The sequence below is a fragment of the Denticeps clupeoides genome, unplaced genomic scaffold (assembly GCF_900700375.1).
Source record: "Denticeps clupeoides unplaced genomic scaffold, fDenClu1.1, whole genome shotgun sequence".
Classification (NCBI taxonomy): Eukaryota; Metazoa; Chordata; class Actinopteri; order Clupeiformes; family Denticipitidae; genus Denticeps; species Denticeps clupeoides.
Window position 1 is genome coordinate 328,404 of NW_021630083.1, and position 23,139 is coordinate 351,542.

At 44.9% G+C, this 23,139-nt stretch overlaps 1 protein-coding gene across 2 annotated transcripts; it reads left to right on the forward strand.

Moving 5' to 3' along the window:
- The first annotated feature begins 497 nt into the window (after positions 1-497).
- On the forward strand, positions 498-16,599 carry LOC114782458 (polycomb group RING finger protein 3). Of its 2 annotated transcripts, none has more exons than XM_028968337.1 (10): positions 498-605; positions 10,509-10,615; positions 10,900-11,017; positions 12,343-12,439; positions 12,638-12,693; positions 12,803-12,913; positions 13,010-13,104; positions 13,318-13,455; positions 13,586-13,666; positions 13,769-16,599. In XM_028968337.1, the coding sequence occupies exons 2-10, from the start codon at positions 10,601-10,603 to the stop codon at positions 13,814-13,816; spliced, it is 759 nt and encodes a 252-aa protein (XP_028824170.1). In that variant the 5' UTR covers positions 498-605; positions 10,509-10,600; the 3' UTR covers positions 13,817-16,599. The 2 variants fall into 2 exon arrangements, with proteins under 2 accessions (XP_028824170.1, XP_028824171.1); XM_028968338.1 differs by having other exon boundaries at positions 13,022-13,104.
- The last annotated feature ends 6,540 nt before the right edge of the window (positions 16,600-23,139 follow it).

Genomic DNA, 23,139 nt, shown 5'->3' on the forward strand with positions numbered 1-23,139 from the left:
TGGACAAATATCTTTTAAAATATAATTTTACGTTAGAAATCGTCATTGTGGGCGAAAAAAAAACACGCTCAAAACTATACAACATAATCAATCACAAAAATAGACCGACATGGCAACAACGTACGTCATGACGCATCCGTATGACGTTGCGCGCCCTGCCTCGCCTTCCGTGGCTCGAAGCACAAGCATGAAGTGCTGCTGACAATTTTGTTTGGTGATCAAGTGTTCAATATCTTTCTTACAATAAAAATTTCAGGAATAATGAATAACAGTTTATTCACTCCGCCCACCTGTTATTTGTTAAGTGAAACCCAAGAAACCCTGTTCTAGACTGTCCTAAAATAAAACGACTTTGTGTCATTTATGTTCTTATAAGCTTATTTGTTCTTTGCATGGTATTCTGGCAGAAAGTTTAATTACAATTCTATTATTATGTCGCGGTTCTTAACTTTTCATCCTAGTGCACGCCGGGCGCGTTTTCCGCGCATGCGCAGATCCTCGGCGCTACTCGGCTCCGATCGGCCTTTTTCGCGTCTTTGTTTTACTGCTGGTGGATTTAACTCGGATCCAGAGCCGGATCGGCCGACTCTCATCTTCTACAACAGGTCAGTTGGGCCCGACGCGGCCAGGTTCTGCGTGTCCGCGCGTTTTCGGCCCATTTTGCGGGTAAATGGGACTGTGTGTGTCCCTGCCTGCCTGCCTGCCTGTGTGTGTGTGTGTGTTCATGCTGCTATAGGCTGTGTGTATATGGCGACGCCGGGGCCCTGCAGTTTGTCTTTTACCCCCAGAAGTGTATCTTTCCGGGACTGTAGGACGCCGGCCGCGGGCCCCGGGGGTACACGGTCCTGTCCGGAGCCCCGGTTCTGGTTTATTGATGAAAGCAGTTTTCTCTGCTAACAGCCTGGAATGTTCCTGAACCCCCAGTCCACGAACTTTAACCCTTTCGGGTGGAGAAAAGTTTGGGTTTGGTCCCGCGACCTCGAGCTGCGACCTGGTACCGGGAGTCCCGAGTCAAAGTTCATGTCACAGCTCCGATTCCTCCTCAGATTCCTGCCAGACTGGTGGAGTTTCAGGGGAGGAATTGTTTAGTGAAGAACCATGATGGGTCTTGATCTGACCACTGTGGGACAGCAGGGTGAGGGTCAGGTTTACTGCCCTGGTTTGTAATGATCCAGGAGTTTTGGGAGGACCACCACCTCCAGAACTGGTCCTGAGGTCATGAGGTTGTCAGAAATGAAATGAAAAGTGAAAGTGAAGTGATTTGTCATTGTGAAGCACTGCAGCACAGCACACGGTGACACTGTGAAATTTGTCCTCTGCATTTAACCATCACCCTTGGTGAGCAGGCGCCTGGGGAGCAGTGTGTGTGGACGGTACCTTCATGAAGGGGACCTCAGTGGCACCTTGACTGTTCGAGATTTGAACCAGCAACCTTCCGATTACGTGTCCACTTTCTTACCCGCTAGGCCACCACTGCCTAGATGGCATGAGGGGGGGTCCAGCAGAAACTGACAACTGACGTCCTCACACACTGACCACCCAACAACGTGACAACGGATCGGGATTCGAACCGGCAACCTTCTGATTACAGGGCCGCTTCCTTAACCACTGACCCGTCCAGATGGCGTGAGGGTGGTCCAGCAAAAACTGACTGGTGGACGTCTCTAATAAAGTGTCCAGTGTTGGGGCTTCAGCCTGCTTTGTGGTGAATGTTTGTAATTGGCCCGTGTCTGATGACTGTCATGTAGATGTCACCCTAGTTTATGGAGATCATCAGCAGGTGAAGTCAGGAAGTGAAGACACCACCTGGTTCAGTCTGTTCATACTAGGTTAAGTCGATGTGGTTAGCTGTGCTGCACAGGAAGAAGAAATGTCCCCACTAACACTAGTAGTATTCTAGTACTGCACTAGTACAACTAGGAAGTTGTACCTCTCTGCCTCACTCCTTCCCAAGGTTTCCTCCTGTCTTTTTTTTTGTATGGCGTTTTTCTTTGTGTCAAGTGTTTGTGTGTGTAAAGTGATTGTCACACACAGCAGCACAGCACATGGTGCACCCATCACTCATGACAGGCGCCCGGGGAGCAGTGTGTGGGGACCTCAGTGGCACCTTGGTGGATCGGGATTCAAACCGGCAACCTTCTGATTACAGCGCCGCTTCCTTAGCCGCTAGGCCACCACTGTAGGCCCATTGAAACATACAGCATGTGATTATGGGCTTTATAAGAAATAAATGTTGGTCTTGTTGTTGTAGTACCACCGCAGTTTGGATGGGGAGCTGCAGTTGTCTTACAGTTTAAGGGCGCTTTCACACCGTAGTTCATTTGCTTTTTCTGCAGAACTTGGTAAAAATATTATTACATAATTATATATGAATTTTAATATATAATTATATACAGTCATTGAATAATCAATATATGAGCATGCACATCAACAATGTTTCCTACTTCTCTTCAGTGTTGCTCTATAATTTTGTCATGAATATTATTCATATTAGTTATTACACTGTAGGTTAAAAACATTATTACACCATACCTGGCCGTAACAATACTGAATAGTATAAATGTTATTACGCTGTGAATTATGTTTCCAGCCCAATGCTAGTCTTGTGCTCCCCTCATTACCTTGATTTGTTGTCATATGTTATAACATGTAAAAATGTCCTTGTCATTCATCATTCGGCATTTTTACTTGTTTCAAATTCAAATTTTATTTGTCACATACACAGTCATACACGGTATGATATGCCTATGAACCATAAGACCCGGGTTCGAATCCCACTTACTGCCATTGTGTCCCTGAGCAAGACACTTAACCCTAAGTTGCTCCAGGGACACTGTCCCTGTAACTACTGATTGTAAGTCGCTCTGGATAAGGGCGTCTGGTAAATGCTGTAAATGTAAATGTAAATGTAAATATGCAGTGAAATGCTTTTTGCGACTGTTACAGACCACAGTATTGCAAACGTTGCAAGTAAACAATGAAGACCAATATGCAAATATTGCAAACATATTTTTTACCTTTAACATAAAATATGTGTAACAGGTAGGGTGAAGGTGTGCAAATGAGTGAAAGACAATGTATAATATAAAAAATAAATAAATAAAAAAGTGCAAAGATTTTGTGCAAAGAGTCCAGAGTGACTGAAAGTGAAAGTGCTGGAGTGTGTTGGAGTTCTATGTACTGTTGTTGAGAGCTTGGACAGCCTGCGGGAAGAAGCTCCTCCTCATTCTCTCTGTGTTGGACTTCAGGGAGCGAAAGCGCTTCCCTGATCGCAGCAGAGAGAAGAGTCCATTGTTGGGGTGGGTGAGGTCCTTCACTATCTTCCTGGCCCTGGTACAGCACCGTTTGCTGTAGATAGATTGAAGGTCAGGGAGCTTGGTACGGATGATGCGTTCAGCTGATCGAACCACCCTCTGTAGGGCTCGTCTGTCCTTCATGGTGCTGTTCCTGAACCAGGTTGAGATATTTCCCGTCAGGATGCTCTCTATGGTGCAGGAGTAGAAGTTCCTGAGCACCTTGGAGGGCAGTCTGAAGTCTCAGGCGTCTGAGTTGGTAGAGATGCTGCCGGGCCTTTTTCACCACGGTGTGGATGTGTGGGGACCATGACAGGTCATGCGTGATGTTAACACCGAGGTAACGGAAGCTGTCCACTCTCTCCACTGGGCTCCTGTTGATGACAGGGGTCTGGTAGGTCCTCTCCTGCTTGGAACTGAAGTCCACTATTAACTCCTTTGACGTTCAGGTGGAGATTGTTCCTCTGGCACCAGTTCACCAGATTTCCAACCTCCTCCAGGTAGGCTGTCTCGTTGTTGTCGAAGATCAGGCCCACCATGACGGTGTCATCTGCAAACTTGATGGTGGTGGAGTTAGTAGTGGCTGTACAGTCGTGGGTGTTCAGGGAGTGCCGAAAGTGATGTTTTTCGTGTGTTCATGTTTTGTTTTGTATAAGAAGGCTCATCTGCCGTCTTTATTTTATCAATCAAGCCTTTGCCCCCTTCCTTTACCCGTTCAACAAACCAGACACTGTGGGCTATAGAAGTTATTACACTGTAGAGTACTGTAATATTACTGTAGGTTTTAAAAATGATTACCTGTTGGTTACTAAAACGTTACTGTAGGTTATAAGCTATTACACTGTTTAATACTGTCATATTACTGTAGGTTATAAAAAGTTATTACCTGTTGGTTACTAAAACGTTACTGTAGGTTATAAGTTACTACACCGTTGAATACTGTCTTATTACTGTAGGTTATAAAAGTTATTACCTGTTGGTTACTAAAACGTTACTATAAGCTATAGAAGTTATTACACCATAGAGTACTGTAATATTACTATAGGTTATACAAGTTATTACCTGTTGGTTACTAAAACGTTACTGTAGGTTATAAGTTATTACACCATAGAGTACTGTAATATTATTGTTGGTTATAAAAGTAATTACCTGTTTTCTTTATCTCGAAAAGTATTTGATGTGGGTCTTTCAAAACTCTGGTACCAGTACTGTACACCAGATGGACTTTCTACACTTGTGATTTTGGTTTAATTCTACTCTACGCTCTGTGGCAGAATATTTGGAGGACTGTGGAAGTTCAAAAACCTGCACATACAACCTCACACACATGCTGTTCTCTAAAACTGTCTGTGATGAAAAGTCTGGAAATGTATAAAAATGTATGAAAATACATTTTAGCATCTATTTTACCTCCTGCTGTTAGGGGTGGCCACAGCAGATCCACTGTCTCCATTTCCCCCTGTCCTCTGCATCTTCCACACCAACCACATGTATGTCCTCTCGCCACATTCATCAACCCTCTACTAGACACAATCATTCTTGAATCTTAGCATCTTTAACTTTGTCTCTTTGTTCATGTCTGTTGTGTTTTTATCAGTTCCACTGTCTCCATTTAACCTTGCTGGTCTCACTACCCTGCCACATCCACCCTGCCACACTTCTCCGTCCATTCCACTCTGCAGTCCCTTCCTCACCCCTCCTTCACACTGCTGAATCCAAGTATCTAAGCTCTACTTCCTGTAAATGAGATTCTTCCTGTAAATGAGATTCTGATCTTTCCGGGCAACAATTCTCCTCAGCAAAACCTTTCAATTCAAATTGGATCGCTATTGTTAACACCCACGGCATCTGCAAAAAGCCTTGGGGTTTGGATAGATAACAAACTGAGTTTGAACCATCATGTTGCTGCGATCTCCAGATCCTGCAGGTTCACTCTCTACAACATTCGCAAGATTCGGCCCTTTTCTCTCACAACACGGCTACGCAGCTCCTCGTCCAGGCAATGGTAATCTCCAAACTCGACTACTGTAACTCTCTCCTGGCTGGAGCCTCTGCAGTCACCATAAAACCACTCCAGATGGTCCAAAATATGGCAGCCCGCCTCATCTTCAATCAGCCAAAATACACCCATGTTACACCTCTCCTTACCTCCCTCCACTGGCTTCCCGGTAGCTGCTCGCATTGAGTTCAAATCCTTGATGCTTGCCTACAGGGCTGTAAATGGAACTGCGCCCTCCTACATCAACACACTACTACCTAGATACACTACTACACGCTCTCTCAGATCGGCAAACGAAAGGAGACTAAAAATTCCTTCTTCAACGGGGTCTCCGATTCCAATCATGTCTGTTCTCCGTTGTTGTCCCTGGCTGGTGGAACACCTACCCTCCTCCCACACGACTAGCCGAGACTATCACCACTTTTAAGAAGAATGTGAAAACCCTCTTATTCCAAAAATATTACAGACAAATTTAAAACACATACACATGCATACACATTTAACAAACAAATACAAAATGTATAAATACATATAATTTTTCTTAGTCCTAGCACCCAACACTCTCCGAGCATGTTCTTCAATGGACAAGTTCTAAGCCTTATCAGGGCTCTTAGTTTGTATACTTGATATTCTATAGAAATCGAACGAGAATTGCGTGGTGTCTTCCCATTGTAAGTCGCTTTGGATAAAAGCGTCTGCTAATCGACCATCCCATTGTCCTCCCTCTCATTCACACACATGTATTCTGTCTTCACCCTACAGACTTTCATTCCTCTCCTGTTTAGAGAAGATCTCCACCTCTCCAGGGTCTGTTCCACCAACATTAAGTTCTTATATAGCCCATAACCACATACAGTATGTCTCAATGGGCTTTGACAAGCCCTACAGTTGACACCCCCACCCTTCTGCACACAAAATACTCTAGAACAGAGAAAAAAGAAAGGAAGTGATGCCGAGAAGGACGGCTGTGGCTGTGGTGACCCTCTGGTTTGTTTCATGATAATTTGTCTCATCAGCAGTTCATTGCCAGGTGTCACGTTCCTAAGTGCAGGGGTCTATGAAACGTGACAAGGGTGTGGCGAGGAGGACGTCCACTGTTATACACACAGCCAAACGAAGCGTACAAACAGTGCTTTTATATCCAGTGAATTAGCAGGTACAATAAAACAGCGGACTCAGCACAGCTAACCAGCATCAGTACAGCCTAAAGGAAGGGACGGTCCAGCGGGGACAACTCAAACACGCACAAACGTTAACGAACAGGGCTGTACATGAAGCTAACAGGCTAACACAGGCTAACAACAAAGGGTCTATCACACAAAGCAACAAGAAACATGAATGAGATCCCCAACAGAGCTCTTTGCAGATCTCCATGGACCCTGAAGACCTCCAAAAAGAGTGCGGGCCTAGCAGACCATGGGGACCTGCCGAACATCATCTGAAGTCTCTTTATATATGTGGAGGTGACCAATAGGCAGATGGGAGGTGGAGCTGGTAGGCGTCAACTCCTCCCATGAAGTCAACCTAAAAGAGACAGGACACAAAAACACAGCCAGCCACACAGAACATGTGGGAGCAAATGTCCAGGGACATAACACAGGGACTAGGATTCATCTGGTGGTCTCATCATTGGACTCTGCAGGTGGTCTACAGGCTTGACTCAGTGCCTCAGAGAGAACAAACAGAAACAGCAGCAGATGGTGACAGTATACAACTGGTACAGAAATACATTGTTATGGTGAAAGTTAAGAGCACACGGTGAAACGTGTCCTCTGTATTTAACCATCACCCTTGGTGAGCAGTGGGCACCATGACAGGCGCCCGGGGATCAGTGTGTGGGGACTGGACCTTCATCAAGGGGACCTCAGTGGCACCTCGGCAGTTCAGGATTCAAACCGGCAACCTTCCTTAACCGCTAGACCACCACTGCCCCAAAAAAGTAGCCTACAGTGTAAAAACTGTTGTACAGTAATGTACAGTAATGTTATATGTATGTACAGTAACATACAGTAATGTACAGTAACATTATATGTACAGTGACCTTCGGAGTAACAACTGTTACATTTACATTTACAGTATTTATCAGATGCCCTTTTCCAGAGCAACTTACAATCAAAACATACAAGATGATAAAATAAAATCGAATGCATTGATTATTATTATTACAGCCATACAGGGCACTAAAGTCCGGAGTTTTTGAATGATCTTGGAACCCTGTCCAAATATGAAGGCAGAATGTATGCATGCTGAGAGGCTGAATGCAACAGCTAGTGTATATATCTATGTTGTATATATCTATTAGGGTTTCCAAACTTTCTACCACAAATGTGGGGTCAACCCATCAGCATGTCTCACTCTGTCACAGTTGGAGGTTGCTGATCAGTGTATGCTTTGGTGGCTGCTTATTTAAATGTAAAAATCACTGACGATCATCATAATTTACTTGTGGCAGCTGTGGGTTTGTTTGAAGAAGTTGGGAGTGGAGGGACGCATGTGAAGGTGGTGGAGGACAGTGTATGTAAGAGGACAGTGTGACAGCGGCGAGGTCTGCAGTAGGAGTGACAGTGTTGAAGGTGGACTTGGGTCTTCATCGTGGATCAGCTCTGAGCCCTTTCTTGGTTGCTATGGTAATGGACATGAGATAAGACAGGTTTCCATGGACTCTGATGTTTGCTGATGACATTGTGCTCTACAGCAAGGATCGGGTGCAGGTTCGAATCTCGAACCGCCAAAGTACCACTGAGGTCCCCTTGATGAAGGTCCCGTCCCCACACACTGCTCCCCGGCGCCTGTCATGGTGCCCACTGGTCACCAAGGGTGATGGTTTCACCATGTCACCGTGTGCTGCGCTGCAGTGTTTCACAATGACAATCACTTCACTTTGACTTTTGTTACTGTGTAGGTCACTGTAACATTACTGTACATTTATAACAGTTATTACAACCTGAGCTTCTGGTTTTTACAATTCAAATACATTTACATTTACAGCATTTATCAGACGCCCTTATCCAGAGCGACTTACAATCAGTAGTTACAGGGACAGTGTCCCCCTGGAGCAATTTAGGGTTAAGTGTCTTGCTCAGGGACACGATGGTAGTAAGTGGGATTCGAACCCGGGTCTTCTGGTTCATAGACGAGTGTCTAACCCACTAGGCCACTACCACCCCAAATATTTTTACTGTTTAAGGAATAAAGTTTTTTGTGCATCATGTGGCTGATTCAGCAGCAGGAGACGGTCTGTGTTGGACTTCAGAGATGAAGGTAGACCTGGGAAGAGGAATTGTAATATTGTTACAGCAGACTTTACTCACTTTAAGAGTATTGTGAATTGTAATTATTAATTAATGTGATTCAATGACGCTTGTACATTGTATTATATTGGTGTTTTTCTGATTTTGAAATTCCTTGAACTCATCCTCTAGATTTTTTTGTCTTGGGTGAAAATCTGTGGTTCTTTTTTCCAAATGTGATCATGTTCTTTACTCTGTGAGTTCTAAACTTGTCACGATACTGAAATTTTTAACTTGATACCGATACTAAGGATGGTACTCGATACTTAGAACTATTTTTGATGCTCGAGGGGAGAAAGAATACAGGAACTAAAATATATGCGTGTTCTGCAGTGACGGCAGTTCTTCTAGTTACTTACTTCAATGGTATTGTATGACAGTGACAAATAAAATACTCATATTACGTTTCAACATCAACTCCCCTCTCGAAACTCAGAGTTTTAACGCCGTTTTAAATGCTTTGAGAGTGACAACTTCTTGTAAACGGGCTTGTCCACATTTCATCTGGTTGATATCTGAAATACTTCCAGATGGATCTCTTGCTTTAAAATGTTTGGTGTCCTATCGTTTAAGCAAGCGGCCCCGTAATCAGAAGGTTGCAGGTTCGAGTCCCGAGCCGCCAAGGTGCCACTGAGGTCCCCTTGATGAAGGTCCCGTCCCCACACACTGCTCCCTGGGCGCCTGTCATGGTGCCCACTGCTCACCAGGAGTGACGGTTAAATACAGAGGACACGTTTCACCGTGTGCTGCGCTGCAGTGTCTCACTTCACTTCGATACCAGTGCTAACTGATAATTTAGTATCGATTAATGTCTGAGAATCGATAAGATAAGATAAGATGATGATCCTTTATTAGTCCCACAAGTGATGTCACCATGGATTGGTGTCACCATGGCATCCGTGCCTTGATTTAAAAAAAAAAAACCTGATTCATCTGACCAGGACACTTTCTTCCATTGCCCCGTGGTCCAGTTCTGGAGCTGGTGGAGAACACAGTGTTGGCATCCTGACCAGTCTGCAGCCCCAGGTCTTTTTTTGAAGATCCTGAAGATCCATACTGCTAGAGCAGCAGTTTTGGAGATGCTGTAATTACATCATAATAATTGAATTTAATTTACAGTATTTACCAGACGACCTTATCCAGAGCAACTTACAACCAGTAGTTACAGGGACAGTCCCCCTGGAGACACTGTCTTAAGTGTCTTGCTCAGGGACACGATGGTAGTAAGTGGGGTTTGAACCTGGGTCTTCTGGTTCATAGGCGAGTGTGTTACCTACTAGGCTACTAGCACCTGATCTTCTGAGTTGTTTTTGATCCCGGTGGTTTCTGGTGTGTATTTTCTGCTTCCTGGTCTCTGCTACAGTGTTTCTTGAACCGGTGGCTCTGTGGTTCAGAGGCGGGTGTGTCACCTGCTAGGCCACTGCCACCCCATGTCATTTCAGACAGACGGTGAAAAGAGACGAGGTTCACGATTTACATCCTGTGCTCCTTTCAGAGTTTTTATTGTGCTTGTATGTGGGTGCATGTTTGTGTGTGTGTGTGTGTGTGTGTGTGTTTGTACGTATGTGTGGGTGCGTGTTTGTATGTGGGTGCATGTTTGTGTGTTTGTACGTACGTATGTGTGTGTGTGTTTGTACGTATGTATGTGTGTGTGTGTTTGTATGTGTGTTTGTACGTATGTATGCGTGTGTGTGTTTGTATGTGTGTGTGTGTGTGTGTGTGTGTGTGTGTTTGTACGTATATTTGTGTGTGCGTGTTTGTGTGTGTGTGTTTGTACGTATGTGTGCTTGTATGTGCTTGTATGTGGGTGCGTGCTTGTATGTGGGTACATGTTTGTGTGTGTGTGTGTGTGTGTGTGTGTTTCTCTGTGCTTTGCTACACTTCTGTTCTACATCACCTTTCTGTTTTCTGTTCTGTGTTGTCCAGGTTCTAGCTGCAGCTCTATGAGGGCGTGTCCATGATGCAGCGTTAACCCTGCCCCTGTCAGACAGAACTGTCCCATCATCCTCTGCTGACACATGGCGGCAATAGGGGTAAGAATGAAAACCACAAACACAGTTTAAATCAAAGCAGCAAAACAGATGTTCCCAGGTATTGGAAATATCAGTATTGATGAATGATTAGTTCAGCATAATCAAAATAACGACACTGTGTGCAGAAGACAAACTGATAATTAATCATTACGAGAAACGCAGAACATCCCTCCAGTGATTGTTATATTTATTAGAATGTATAATGCTTATTATAATTAGAACTGATTATGGAGTATGTTTTGGTGTTTAGATGTTATAGTTCAATTTACGATGATGTTTTGCAGAACACTGAGATGCTGACCCGGAAGATCAAGCTGTGGGACATCAACGCCCACATCACTTGCCGACTGTGTGAGGGCTACCTGATCGACGCCACCACAGTGACCGAGTGCCTACACACCTGTCAGTCTCTCTCTTCTCTAGAACCATGGTCATTTACAATAATCATGATGCATGTTTCAGATCCCTGCTGTCAGTCTTTGTCTCTCTCTCATCTCACTCTTCTCTAGAACCATGGTCATCCTCTCTCTCTCTCTCTCTCTCTCTCTCATCTCACTCTTCTCTAGAACCATGGTCATCCTCTCTCTCTCTCTCTCTCTCTCTCTCCCCCACTCATCTCACTCTTCTCTAGAACCATGGTCATCCTCTCTCTCTCTCTCTCTCTCTCTCTCTCTCTCTCTCACTCATCTCACTCTTCTCTAGAACCATGGTCATTTAGAATAATCATGATCCACGTTTCAGATCCCTGCTGTCAGTCTTTGTCTCTCTCTTTTTCTCTCTTCTCTAGAACCATGGTCATTTAGAATAATCATGATGCATGTTTCAGATCCCTGCTGTCAGTCTCTCTCTCTCTCTCCCACTCATCTCACTCTTCTCTAGAACCATGGTCATCCTCTCTCTCTCTCTCTCTCTCTCTCTCTCTCTCATCTCACTCTTCTCTAGAACCATGGTCATCCTCTCTCTCTCTCTCTCTCTCTCTCTCTCTCTCATCTCACTCTTCTCTAGAACCATGGTCATCCTCTCTCTCTCTCTCTCTCTCTCTCTCTCTCTCTCATCTCACTCTTCTCTAGAACCATGGTCACCTCTCTCTCTCTCTCTCTCTCTCTCTCTCTCTCTCTCATCTCACTCTTCTCTAGAACCATGGTCATCCTCTCTCTCTCTCTCTCTCTCTCTCTCTCTCTCATCTCACTCTTCTCTAGAACCATGGTCATCCTCTCTCTCTCTCTCTCTCTCTCTCATCTCACTCTTCTCTAGAACCATGGTCATCCTCTCTCTCTCTCTCTCTCTCATCTCACTCTTCTCTAGAACCATGGTCATCCTCTCTCTCTCTCTCTCTCTCTCTCTCTCTCATCTCACTCTTCTCTAGAACCATGGTCATTTAGAACAATCATGATGCATGTTTCAGATCCCTGCTGTCAGTCTCTCTCTCTGCTCTAGAACCATGGTCATTTAGAATAATCATGATGCATGTTTCAGATCCCTGCTGTCAGTCTCTCTCTCTGCTCTAGAACCATGGTCATTTAGAATAATCATGATGCATGTTTCAGATCCCTGCTGTCAGTCTCTCTCTCTGCTCTAGAACCATGGTCATTTAGAATAATCATGATCCACGTTTCAGTGTTTTACTGGTTGGAGCAGGATTATTTCAGCGCAGTCTGAGTTCTGAGCACTAGAGGGGGCTATAGCTCCTTGATTCACCCCGCCTTTCTCTCTCTCTGTGTCTGTAGTCTGTAGGAGTTGTCTGGTGAAGTATCTGGAGGAGAACAACACATGTCCAACCTGCAGGATTGTGATCCACCAGAGCCACCCCCTGCAGTATATTGGGTTAGTCCAGAATAAAATTCTCACACGCTCCACTCACTTTTATTTCATATAAGGGCTTTTTTAAAAACTGAAGTACAGCTCTTTGTCCCTGTTTGTTATTGTGTTGATGTATTATGGTGTGTTTGTGTGTAATTATTTTCCTTGTTGGTATTTGTTGGGTCTGTACATGTGTGGTTCTCCATTCTTTCTCTGTTACAGTCATGACCGGACAATGCAGGACATCGTTTACAAACTGGTGCCTGGCCTGCAGGAGGGTGTGTTCAATTATCACACACCCACACCACACCCACACACACCCACACACACACACACACACACACAGCTATGATGAAAGACTAAACTCCCATACCTGTGGTTCTCTAGCGGAGATGAGGAAACAGCGGGATTTCTACCAGAAACTGGGAATGGAGGTTCCTGGTGACATCAAAGGAGAACTGGGCAACCTGAAAACACACCTGGACTCACAGCGTAATGGTGTGTTTCACACACACACGCACACACACCCTTTACACATACATAATTTCAAATGCTTTTTAAAGATGGCCATCTTGGATGTCATGTGATCATCAGTTTCCTCCGCAGGAGACACCAAGCCTGACGACCCTCATAAAGACCCTGAAGACAAAGCAGAAGAGGACAATGACTATCACCGTAGCGATGAGCAGGTAGGTTGCACGCAGCAGATGTTTGTGTGTTTGTGTGTGTTCATACTCTCCTCTCCTCTGAAATGTTACACCTCTCTTACACACACTGCTGCTGTCATTTTCCGTGACTGAATGTGCTCCACCCTGCCGAGAGGGAAGATGTCGGTGGGCAGGCTGGGTTCTGGGTTCTGGGTTCTGGGTTCTGGTGTGTAAGTCAGCGTGTGTGTGTTTCAGGTCAGTATCTGTCTGGAGTGCAACAGCTCGAAGCTGCGTGGACTCAAAAGGAAGTGGATCCGCTGTTCTGCTCAGGCCACCGTGTTGCACCTCAAGAAATTCATCGCCAAGAAGCTCAACCTGACCTCCTTCAACGAGGTACAGCCCCTGCCTCTTCTGGAGCCCCTCAGGTCTTCTTCTGGAGCTCCGAGCATTTAACCTGCTGGGGGACACACACACTGTGAAGAACATGGAACGTTATCTTAAAATATTTGTTCTGTATTTCCAGCTCGATATCTTATGCAATGAAGAGATCTTAGGGAAGGACCACACCCTCAAGTTTGTCGTGGTAACGAGATGGAGATTCAAGGTGAAGGATCTGGTAACCAGTATAAACCAGCAAATTCGACTCATTCTTCACCTCTCAGTGTGCATATTCACACCACGTCTGTGTGTGTGTTTTACTTTGCAGAAATCCCCCTTGCTTCTACACTACAGGCCAAAAATGGATCTTCTGTAGAGAACCTCAACCAATGGATATAAACTGAGTGATGGTTCATTTATGCAGAGACGATCAACAACACGCTGCCGAGAACTCATACACACGCGCCCTCCCTCGCCAGCGAATCAGGCCAGCACAGGTACCGTCCACCTGCTGGCTTCAGGAACCCTCGGGAACGAAGGAATCTTTTTACTTTTATATGTGAGCGAGAGCTGAAGCTGGACGGATGGGGCTCTGTTTACAAATGACTCAGTTTCTATAGCAACGGACATCCCAGATACACCCCTCCACAGTTATATACAACATTTGTATGTAAAATGTTTGCTTTTGTCTTCTTTTTTTTTCTTCCCCCTTTTAAGTGAATTGTGAATAGACTAAATTTTTGTGTAGTATTTATGTTCTATACAAATATACAGATATTGTACATACAAAGGAATTATGGAAAAGAGAAGAACTGGAACAGCTCCTGACGTGCTGAGTTGGGAGGAGCGTTGGGCTTCAGTTGGCGAGGTCGGTTCTGATCACGAGGTTTTTATTTTTCACGGTAGAAACCAGGGACGGGCAGGCGTCGGAGAAGGACGTTCCAGACGTTCCTTTTCTCTTTTATCCAATCACCAGCTGAACATCCGAACAAGGAAAGAAGCTGGGAAGCAGATAGCTGAAGGGAAATCGTGACCTCATGCCTGCCCATTCCGTCTGCCCCCTCCCTCGGTGTAATGACCTATGACCTTTGACCTGTGCCCTCTTCAGAGCGCCTATGACAGGAATCATGGAGCAGCTTTTTGATATCAGAATGTAGATAATAATTTTTTATGGAGGTTTATTGCGTGTTCCTGCCATATCCAGCGTATTAAAGGCGTGTGACATCATTGTCCCATCCAAGCAGGTGACCTGCCAAACCAGCTACACCAAAACAGAACAAAATCTGAAACGCTGCGCTTTGCTTATGGAATATTTGATCTGTTGCTTGAATTTCTCTTGCAATTTTTAATATTACAATGTGAAATATTTCTGCTTTTTTATTTTGTATAATTTGTCTACAGCATTATACTGGGTTCTGAGCAGTTGTTCAGATGAGATTTTTCTTTTCACCTGAGATCTGAAGAGACATTGTTAAAGTGGGAGTCTAGCCTGCGTCACATGTTTCACTGTCAGCCAATGGGATCGGAGCTTCTGACCCCGAACCCAGGCATCTCCCACTTTACCTGCGTCTCGGCTCACGCCCCCCATCCCAGAGGTCCATTAAGTGCTGATTTCTCCAACACAACTCCCTCTCAGAGGTCCATTACGTACCAGTTACTCCAACACTACACAAAGAAAGAAACAGCTGATTACAGGATTCTACATTCCTATATGCAAATCAGCAAATAGTGTGAATCTGGAGTGCAGGGTGGGCGGGGCTTATCACACTGGACAGGCTTCCAGAGATGATCTAGCACTAGGTGTGTGTTATGGTGCTAATGTATTTTTAGTTTATTGTTACTGTTTTACAACCCAAAATGGTGCAGGGCAGGGGGCGTGGCCTCCTGTGGTGCTATAATCATTCTGTTTGCTTAGACCCGCCTATTTCACGTCTCTGGAGGTGGAGAGGTCAGGGTTCCAGGCCTGAGAGCAACAGAATGAGTATATGTGTTGCACAGTGCCTTAGGTTTGGTTAATTGATTTTCTCTTTTGTCTCAATATATTATTTAAATTCAGATTGTAATTAATTTTTCAGCACAAATTTCAGTTTTTTCTCAGACCTGAAATATTTATTCAAAAAGCACCAACTAGTGATACGTTCCTGTATATTGCATATTGATAATTCTTGAAAGCTGGAATCTCAGCTAGAATCTGAGACAGTTTCATCAGACCCAACCTCAACATGCAAGATGGCTGCTCCCACAGACAGTGGCTGCCTGGAGTAGAACATCACGTGTCGTTTCTGGACCTGCTGTTAATTTCAAATGCACAATTATGATGAGTGCTAATTAGCATTCAGGTAGCTGCTTGCTTGTTCTTGTTGAAAAGAAAAGACGTTTCCCTAATACACTTTCAGATACGCCACCACGGTCTGGAGATGCACACTAGATCTCAGTTATATGATTTAAGAACAATATTTATTGAACTGTATTTATTCCAGCCTTTATAACTTCCAAGATGTGATTCTTCACCTCACATTCTAGTTCTGCCACACCCAGAATATTGTTGTTGGATGAAAATTAAAATATATTTATTGCAAAAATTGTTAGCTGACTGTCCAGCTCTGTGATTGGTCGTTCTCAGGATACTCTTACTTCATTGGCTGGTCACTAACAAATGGTGTGATGCTCTAGACCTGCGTTGCTGACCTGAGCGGCAGGGTCTGGGGGGAGGGGCTGTCTATGCTCCGCCTTCCCAACCCCCCGGCCACGCCCAGAGACGTGAAATAACGAATCACCAGCAGATTCGCCAGGATTATTGAATCTTTTTCTACTCTGTGTCTGTCTGTGTTAAAGGAGGCGTGTTTCTATCCTCCCGTTTGATGTGACACGTCCAACGGAACCGTTTTGAGCCATAAATGCATTTGTTTATGAATGATCATCTTATTTATTTATGCTGCGTGCGGTTTTATCCTGTTTCACTACATTTGGAGTTTTTTTTTTTTTTAAGTATTATTAAATATGGTAAAATAACAGCCTGGGGGTTAAGGCCGGCACTGATTACCCATGATGCTCGGAGAGTTTCTGACTTCCAGCTGAAATGTTTCTTACGATGGTGGTTATTACCATGGTTGTGGTGTTTTTATTTTTATCATTTGATCGTGTGTGTGTGTGTGTGTGTGTGTGTGTGTGTTGGATGCTTTTCAGCTCTTTCTTTTCCTCCTGCTCTGTTATTTATTGCACCAGTATGATTCAGTTCGAGTTTCTGGGGTCACACTGAAATGGGAGTTCCTTTAAGACGATGGAAAGTGTGGAATTAATCAATAAACGCTTTTGAGAAGAAGACTGGTTTATTCTTCTCTCTCACCGTCATCGTCTGGACCAGCTGGTGCTGGGAGCTCATTGCTGATCCAGCATGATCTAACAGGGCCTGTTCTTCGCAGGGCCGGTCTCAACCTGCTGCTGGTGTGCAGCCATATCCCACAAAACACACACACACACACACACACCTGCACTTGCTCTGACCTCCACTTTGGTAGGTGTTGTGTGTGTGTGTGTTGTGTGTGTGGTTGAAGGTGTTTCAGACAGGAAAATTCCATAGCAACTGTAACTGCACAGAACTCACACTCTCCACAGACTCGTCTGAAATCACACACCGTTCATTCTGAAAAGCAGGAAATGGCCACTTGTTGAATTTGTATATTTTGGGTGGGGTCATCAAGGTCACACTGCAGAATCAGCATTAAGGTTCTCTGCAGATAGATCTCCTTCACTGATCCCGCAGATGGTCGGGTCCAGGTCTGAAGAGGAGGGAGGGATGATGAAAGACTGTTTCTATCGACCCAACATTCAAATCGTTTTCTGGGAAACGGAAGGTCCTGTTCTTCTGTGTCTGTTCTCTCTGGGAAAATCATCATCTAATCAATACTCTTGATGTTGAGTAACTGTCTCTCCTCCACTGTGAGTGAAGGGCAGCTCACACACCCACACGGTGCTGCAGGGATCCACGCGACTCTTCAGAACCGGTTCCGATGAGGGATCAGCCTCCACCGTCGGTAATTTCCTCCAGGCTCTGCTGAGACCTGCTGCTGTCAGGGATGAAAAGAGAGACGTGGAGCAGAGCATCATGGGAATTTCCTTTGAAGGCAGGCAAGCAGCGATCTTCGCTGATGTCTGAAGGAACCAGAGTGGAAGTTAGGCAGCGATGACTAAGGGATTATGTAAAGGGGTTAAGGGTCATGTATTAGTGGATCATTATACCATTAGTGTCCACCATTAATCTCTGATTATGGCCACAAATTCTTGAGTATGAACCTGGACGCAGGATTCAAGTGGAGACCTTAAAAAGGGAATTCTGTCATCTTAATTTGACATGCCGTGGAGATGGAGCTGGGACATGGACATGGACATGTCAAAATCCACATCCAGATCTTTCTCACATTCAGCTTCACTTCAGCTAAGCACCTGAAGAACCCACATTTTATAAAATAATCAAAACAAGGTTTTAATTTGCCAGACCCAGTAAACTACACCCCAAACCACACCCAACCCCCCCCAGACTGTAAACTACCCCCCAAACCACACCCAACATGCCCACACCGTAAACTACCCCGAAACTACACCCAATCTCTCCATACCGTAAACGAACCCCCAAACCACACCCAACCTCTTCACACCATAACTACCCCAAAAACCACACCCAACCTCCCCACACCGTAAACTACCCCCAAAACCACATCCAACCTCCCCACACCGTAAACTACCCCAGAAACCACACCCAACCTCCCCACACCATAATTACCCCAAAAAACCACACCCAACCTCCCCACATCGTAAACTACCCCGAAACTACACAAACCTTCCTACACCTCAAACCTACTTCCGAAACTACACCCAACCTCCCTACACTATAAACTACACTTGCCCTCCCTTCACCTAAAACCACTTCAATTTACACTAAACATACCCCAAACTCTGTACGCTTTCTTTCACCTGTCCTTTCCAGCACACTGAGACACGTCTGGCTGCAATCCCATCATTCAGCTGTAATTCACAGCTAAATATACAATGTGTGGGTGCAGGTCAGGTGGGGGTGGTGTGTGTGTGTGTGTGTGTGTGTGTCTGTATTTTAATACAAATAAACTTTGCATTTTGCTGGTACGAACTCACATCACAAATAGCTGAATTATGTGTGACCTGATGATTCGGGTGATTTGATATTTATTTGATGACAAATGTTCTCTGGAATAAACTTCATAATTTCTTGATTCATTTTTGCAGGATGCTTTGATTCTCAGGATGAGGGCCACCTACACACTGCTGCAGCCTCACAAAAGCTTCAAAAGAACCCCCGCCCACACACACACATTCTCATGTGGTTATTTTTGTGTCAGGACACGTTTGCCTGCTGCTTATTAGACATCAGCGTTTATTTACCTGCTCTTGTTGGAGAGCTGCCACGATTATATTATTTTCAGATTAAGATGTCAGGAATAACTTTTAATCGTCAGGGTCAGAGGTTGAGGAGATTGAGGAGATTTCAACATTTGGTTCTCAGTGTGAAAACTGCTGAATTAGTGGTGTTCTTTCTGGTAGCAGCTGCTTTTCTTCAAGGTTCCCTGAAGCTCATAAAGACAAACGCAGTTGAGTTGAGTTGTCATCTGCTGGTGCTTTCGTTTCTCACTGGTTTGGAGGTTGGCAGGAGACAGTAAAGCTGGATGCGGTTCAGACACTGAGAGGAACCTGAAGCCAGATGGCACGCAGTGATCTTCAGCTGCTTAATAGTGCTTGTTCTCTCTGTGTCTGTGTGTGTGTGTGTGTGTGTGTGTGTGTGTTTCCATTCTGTCCCCTTTTGTCCTCTAATGTGGCCATGAGTCTCCATCAATGTACTGCAGCTGGATAAAAGCAGACATTAACCTGAGCTGGCAGACCACAGACTGCTTGTCAGGGCACAACTACGTAAAGTTCTGTCTGACGTTAGAACGGTGTAGCGCTTGTAACTGCTTGTTAATTATCTATATCGTAATAAATAAGTATTAATACAACATAGTATAGATATTTATTATAACTTAGTATTTGGTAAAGAAACTGTTACAGAGGTCATATGTTTCCTGTAGGTCTTGACCAGGTTTCCATACACTGCAACAGGGATTTTGGTCCTCAAGAAAGACCTTCTCCAGATCTTTCAGGTTTCAGGACTGTTGCTGGGCAACACGGAGTTTCAGCGCCTACATAGATTTTCTTTTGGGTTCAGACCTGGACACTGGCCAGGCCACTCCAGGACGTTGCAATGCTTTTTACAGAGCCACTCCTTAGTTTCCTGACTGCGTGTTTCGGTTTAATATCCCAGCCACGACCCATCTTCAGTGCTCTTACTGAGGGTAGGAGGTTGCTGGTCAAAATCTCACCATACACACCCCATCCATCTGTTGTCCTAAAAAGCAAATGTTTCCACCCCATGCTTCATAGTTGGAATGGTGTTCTTGGGATTGTACTCATTGTACTCCTTCTTCTTCAAAACATGGAGTTTTGAAGAAGTCTCAGTTTCTTCTCCTGTGAACATCATTCTCATAGTCTTATATCGCCCTCCAGGGCCACTTGGGACCTTTATAGATGAATTGGACACTCTCCTCAGCACTTTCTCCTTAGAAACCCCCCTAACTCTCCTTGGTGACTTCAACCTTCCATCAGCCCAGCTACAATCATCCTGCCTTCTTCCCCTTCTCCACTCTTTCTCCTTAACCAACAGCAACATCTCTCCCACACACAAAGGAGGGAATGTCTTGGACCTGGTCTTCAGTCGTCCTTCTCCAACTTCTGACCTTTCTTCCACTCCCCTTCACATCTCTGACCACCACTTCCTGACCTTTACACTCACTGTACCTACAGGATCCACAACTGTCCCCCGTCCATCCTTCATTAGACAAAACCTTCACACTGTCTCACCTTCATCTGTATCTTCCTGCATTCTTTCACATCTCCCAACCCCTGACTCATTCCTCTCCTTACCACTAGAGACCGCTACTAACTCTCTCCTCACCTCACTTTCCCTTTCCATTGATCAACTCTGTCCTATATCAACTAAACCCAAAAGGACTTCTCCCCCTGCGCCCTGGCTCTCCGATACATTGCGTAGCAATCGAAGAGTTCTTCGAGCAGCGGAGAGAAAATACAAGAAATCTCAACTTGACTCAGACCTACTGGATTACCAGAATCTTCTGCGCAAATTTTCTACTAACCTCACTACTGCTAAAACTGCTTTCTACAAAACAAAACTAGAAGCCTCTGCCCACAACCCTCAAAAACTCCACAACATCTTCTTATCCCTACTCAACCCCCCGACTTCCCCTGCCCCAACTTCATTAACAGCTGATGATTTTGCCAACTTCTTCACAGGGAAGATTGAAAAAATCTGTGAGACATTCTCCACCACTAATCCTACTCTTCCCTCTGAAAATTCGACAACTACTCTAAATCAATTTTCTAAAATCACATCTGATGAAATCATTCAGATTATTTCCACAGGCAACCCAACCACCTGTCCACTAGATCCAATACCTTCTGCAATGTTTCAAACTATCTCCCCTGACCTCATCCCTTTCATTTCTTATATCATAAACGGCTCAATCTCATCTGGCCACGTACCATCCGCCTTCAAAACAGCCAGGGTTCTTCCAATCCTAAAGAAACCCACTGCTGATCCTACAGACATTAACAATTACAGACCAGTTTCCCTCCTCTCGTTTCTATCCAAAATCCTTGAGCGCTGTGTCTACAACCAGCTATCACTCCATTTATCACAGAACAACCTCCTGGATCCTAACCAGTCTGGCTTCAGAACAGCTCATTCCACCGAGACTGCCCTTTTGGCGGTTACCGAGCAGCTACATGCAGCCAGATTGGCAAAACTGTCATCAGTTCTTATTCTCCTTGACCTATCTGCTGCATTTGACACCGTTAACCACAAGACTCTCTTGTCAATCCTGAAGAGGCTTGGAATTCGGGGCTCAGCATGGCAGTGGTTTGCTTCCTACCTTGATGAGCGATCTTACCAAGTGACTTGGAAAGGATCCACCTCTACCTCACGTAGACTCTCCACTGGTGTCCCTCAAGGCTCGGTGCTAGGTCCTCTCCTTTTCTCCCTCTACACGAGATCACTTGGTGAGGTCATTTCCTCACATGGATTATCCTACCACTGCTATGCTGACGACACACAACTCCTCTTCTCCTTTCCTCCCTCTGATCTACATGCTGCTTCCAAAATCTCTGCATGTCTAACAGACATCTCGTCTTGGATGGCAGCCCATCACCTCCAACTCAATCCCACCAAAACTGAACTAATATTCATTCCAGCAGATTCTTCACCACATCAGGATCTTGCTATTTACCTAGACAACTCGCAGCTCTCTCCTTCTGCAACAGCCCGCAACCTTGGCGTAACAATAGACAACCAACTCTCCTTCTCAACTCACATCAGCAATCTTTCCCGCTCATGTAGATTCCTTCTCTACAATATCAGACGAATCCGCCCTTACCTGTCAACCCAGGCCACCCAACTACTGGTTCAGTCCTTAGTAATCTCACGACTGGACTACTGCAACTCCCTTCTAGCTGGTCTACCTCTATGTACCATCCGACCTCTACAACTCATACAAAATGCAGCAGCACGACTGATCTTCAACCTTCCCAAATTCTCCCATACCACCCCTCTGCTACGTTCCCTTCACTGGCTCCCAGTAGCTGCACGCATCAGGTTCAAAATACTGATGCTGGCCTACAAAGCCAAACATGGAGCAGCACCATCCTACCTCACAGCCCTCATTACACCTCGCACTGCACCTCGTATACTCCGAGCCTCCAGTACTGCTCGCCTGGTCCCTCCATCTCTGAAGGTAAAAGGAAAACATTCATCCAGACTCTTCTCCGTCTTGGCCCCTCGGTGGTGGAATGAACTTCCCCTCGAGGTCAGAACAGCTCAGTCACTGAGCACCTTCAAACGGCAGCTCAAGACCTTCCTCTTTAAAGAATATTTAGATTAAATTGTAATTTTCTTGTCAAACTTTGTGTACAGAATCTACAACAGAGTGAATTAAATAGATGTATTCATAGTTGGGGTCCTAGTGAACCGGAATTGATCTCTTCATCGATGGTAACTTGAAAGCACGTTGTAAGTCGCTCTGGATAAGGGCGTCTGCCAAATGCCGTAAATGTAAAAATGTAAATGTGAGTTCGTGCCCCTATTCCCTGACCTCTGCCCCACCAGTCAAAAATCCTCCAGCACCATTCAGCTTGGGTACATTTTGGTTTGGGAAAGTGTCCATTCAAAAAGATGTCCAGCACTCTTCAGTGTTGACCAGATGATCAAACAGGGTTCCAGAGCCAGAAGAAAGACCATTCATCTTTCCTGTGTACTTTCATGAGGTTAGACATCATCCTGTACCACTGGGTTACAGTAGGAGGCATCTCCTGAATCGGGTTTCTTCTCCCCAAGCGGTTTGCCTGTTGTCTTGTAGCCCATCCCAGCCCTGTGCAAGTCTACAAGTTTGTCCCTGGTGTCCTTGGGCAGCTACCTGGTCCTGCCCATAGTGGAGAGGTTGGAGTCTGATTAATTGATTGAATGTGTGGAAAGGTGTCTTATATACAGGTAAAGAGTAGAAAATGTGGAATTAATAGAGGTAACAAGTGGAGGATTAAAGACTTACATTTACATTTATGGCATTT

Excerpts from the sequence above, each read along its gene's own strand:
- LOC114782458 (XM_028968337.1), top strand. Across the intron at positions 11,018-12,342 it reads GACCGAGTGCCTACACACCT|TCTGTAGGAGTTGTCTGGTG; the intron begins GTCAGTCTCTCT and ends CTGTGTCTGTAG. Across the intron at positions 12,694-12,802 it reads GGTGCCTGGCCTGCAGGAGG|CGGAGATGAGGAAACAGCGG; the intron begins GTGTGTTCAATT and ends GTGGTTCTCTAG.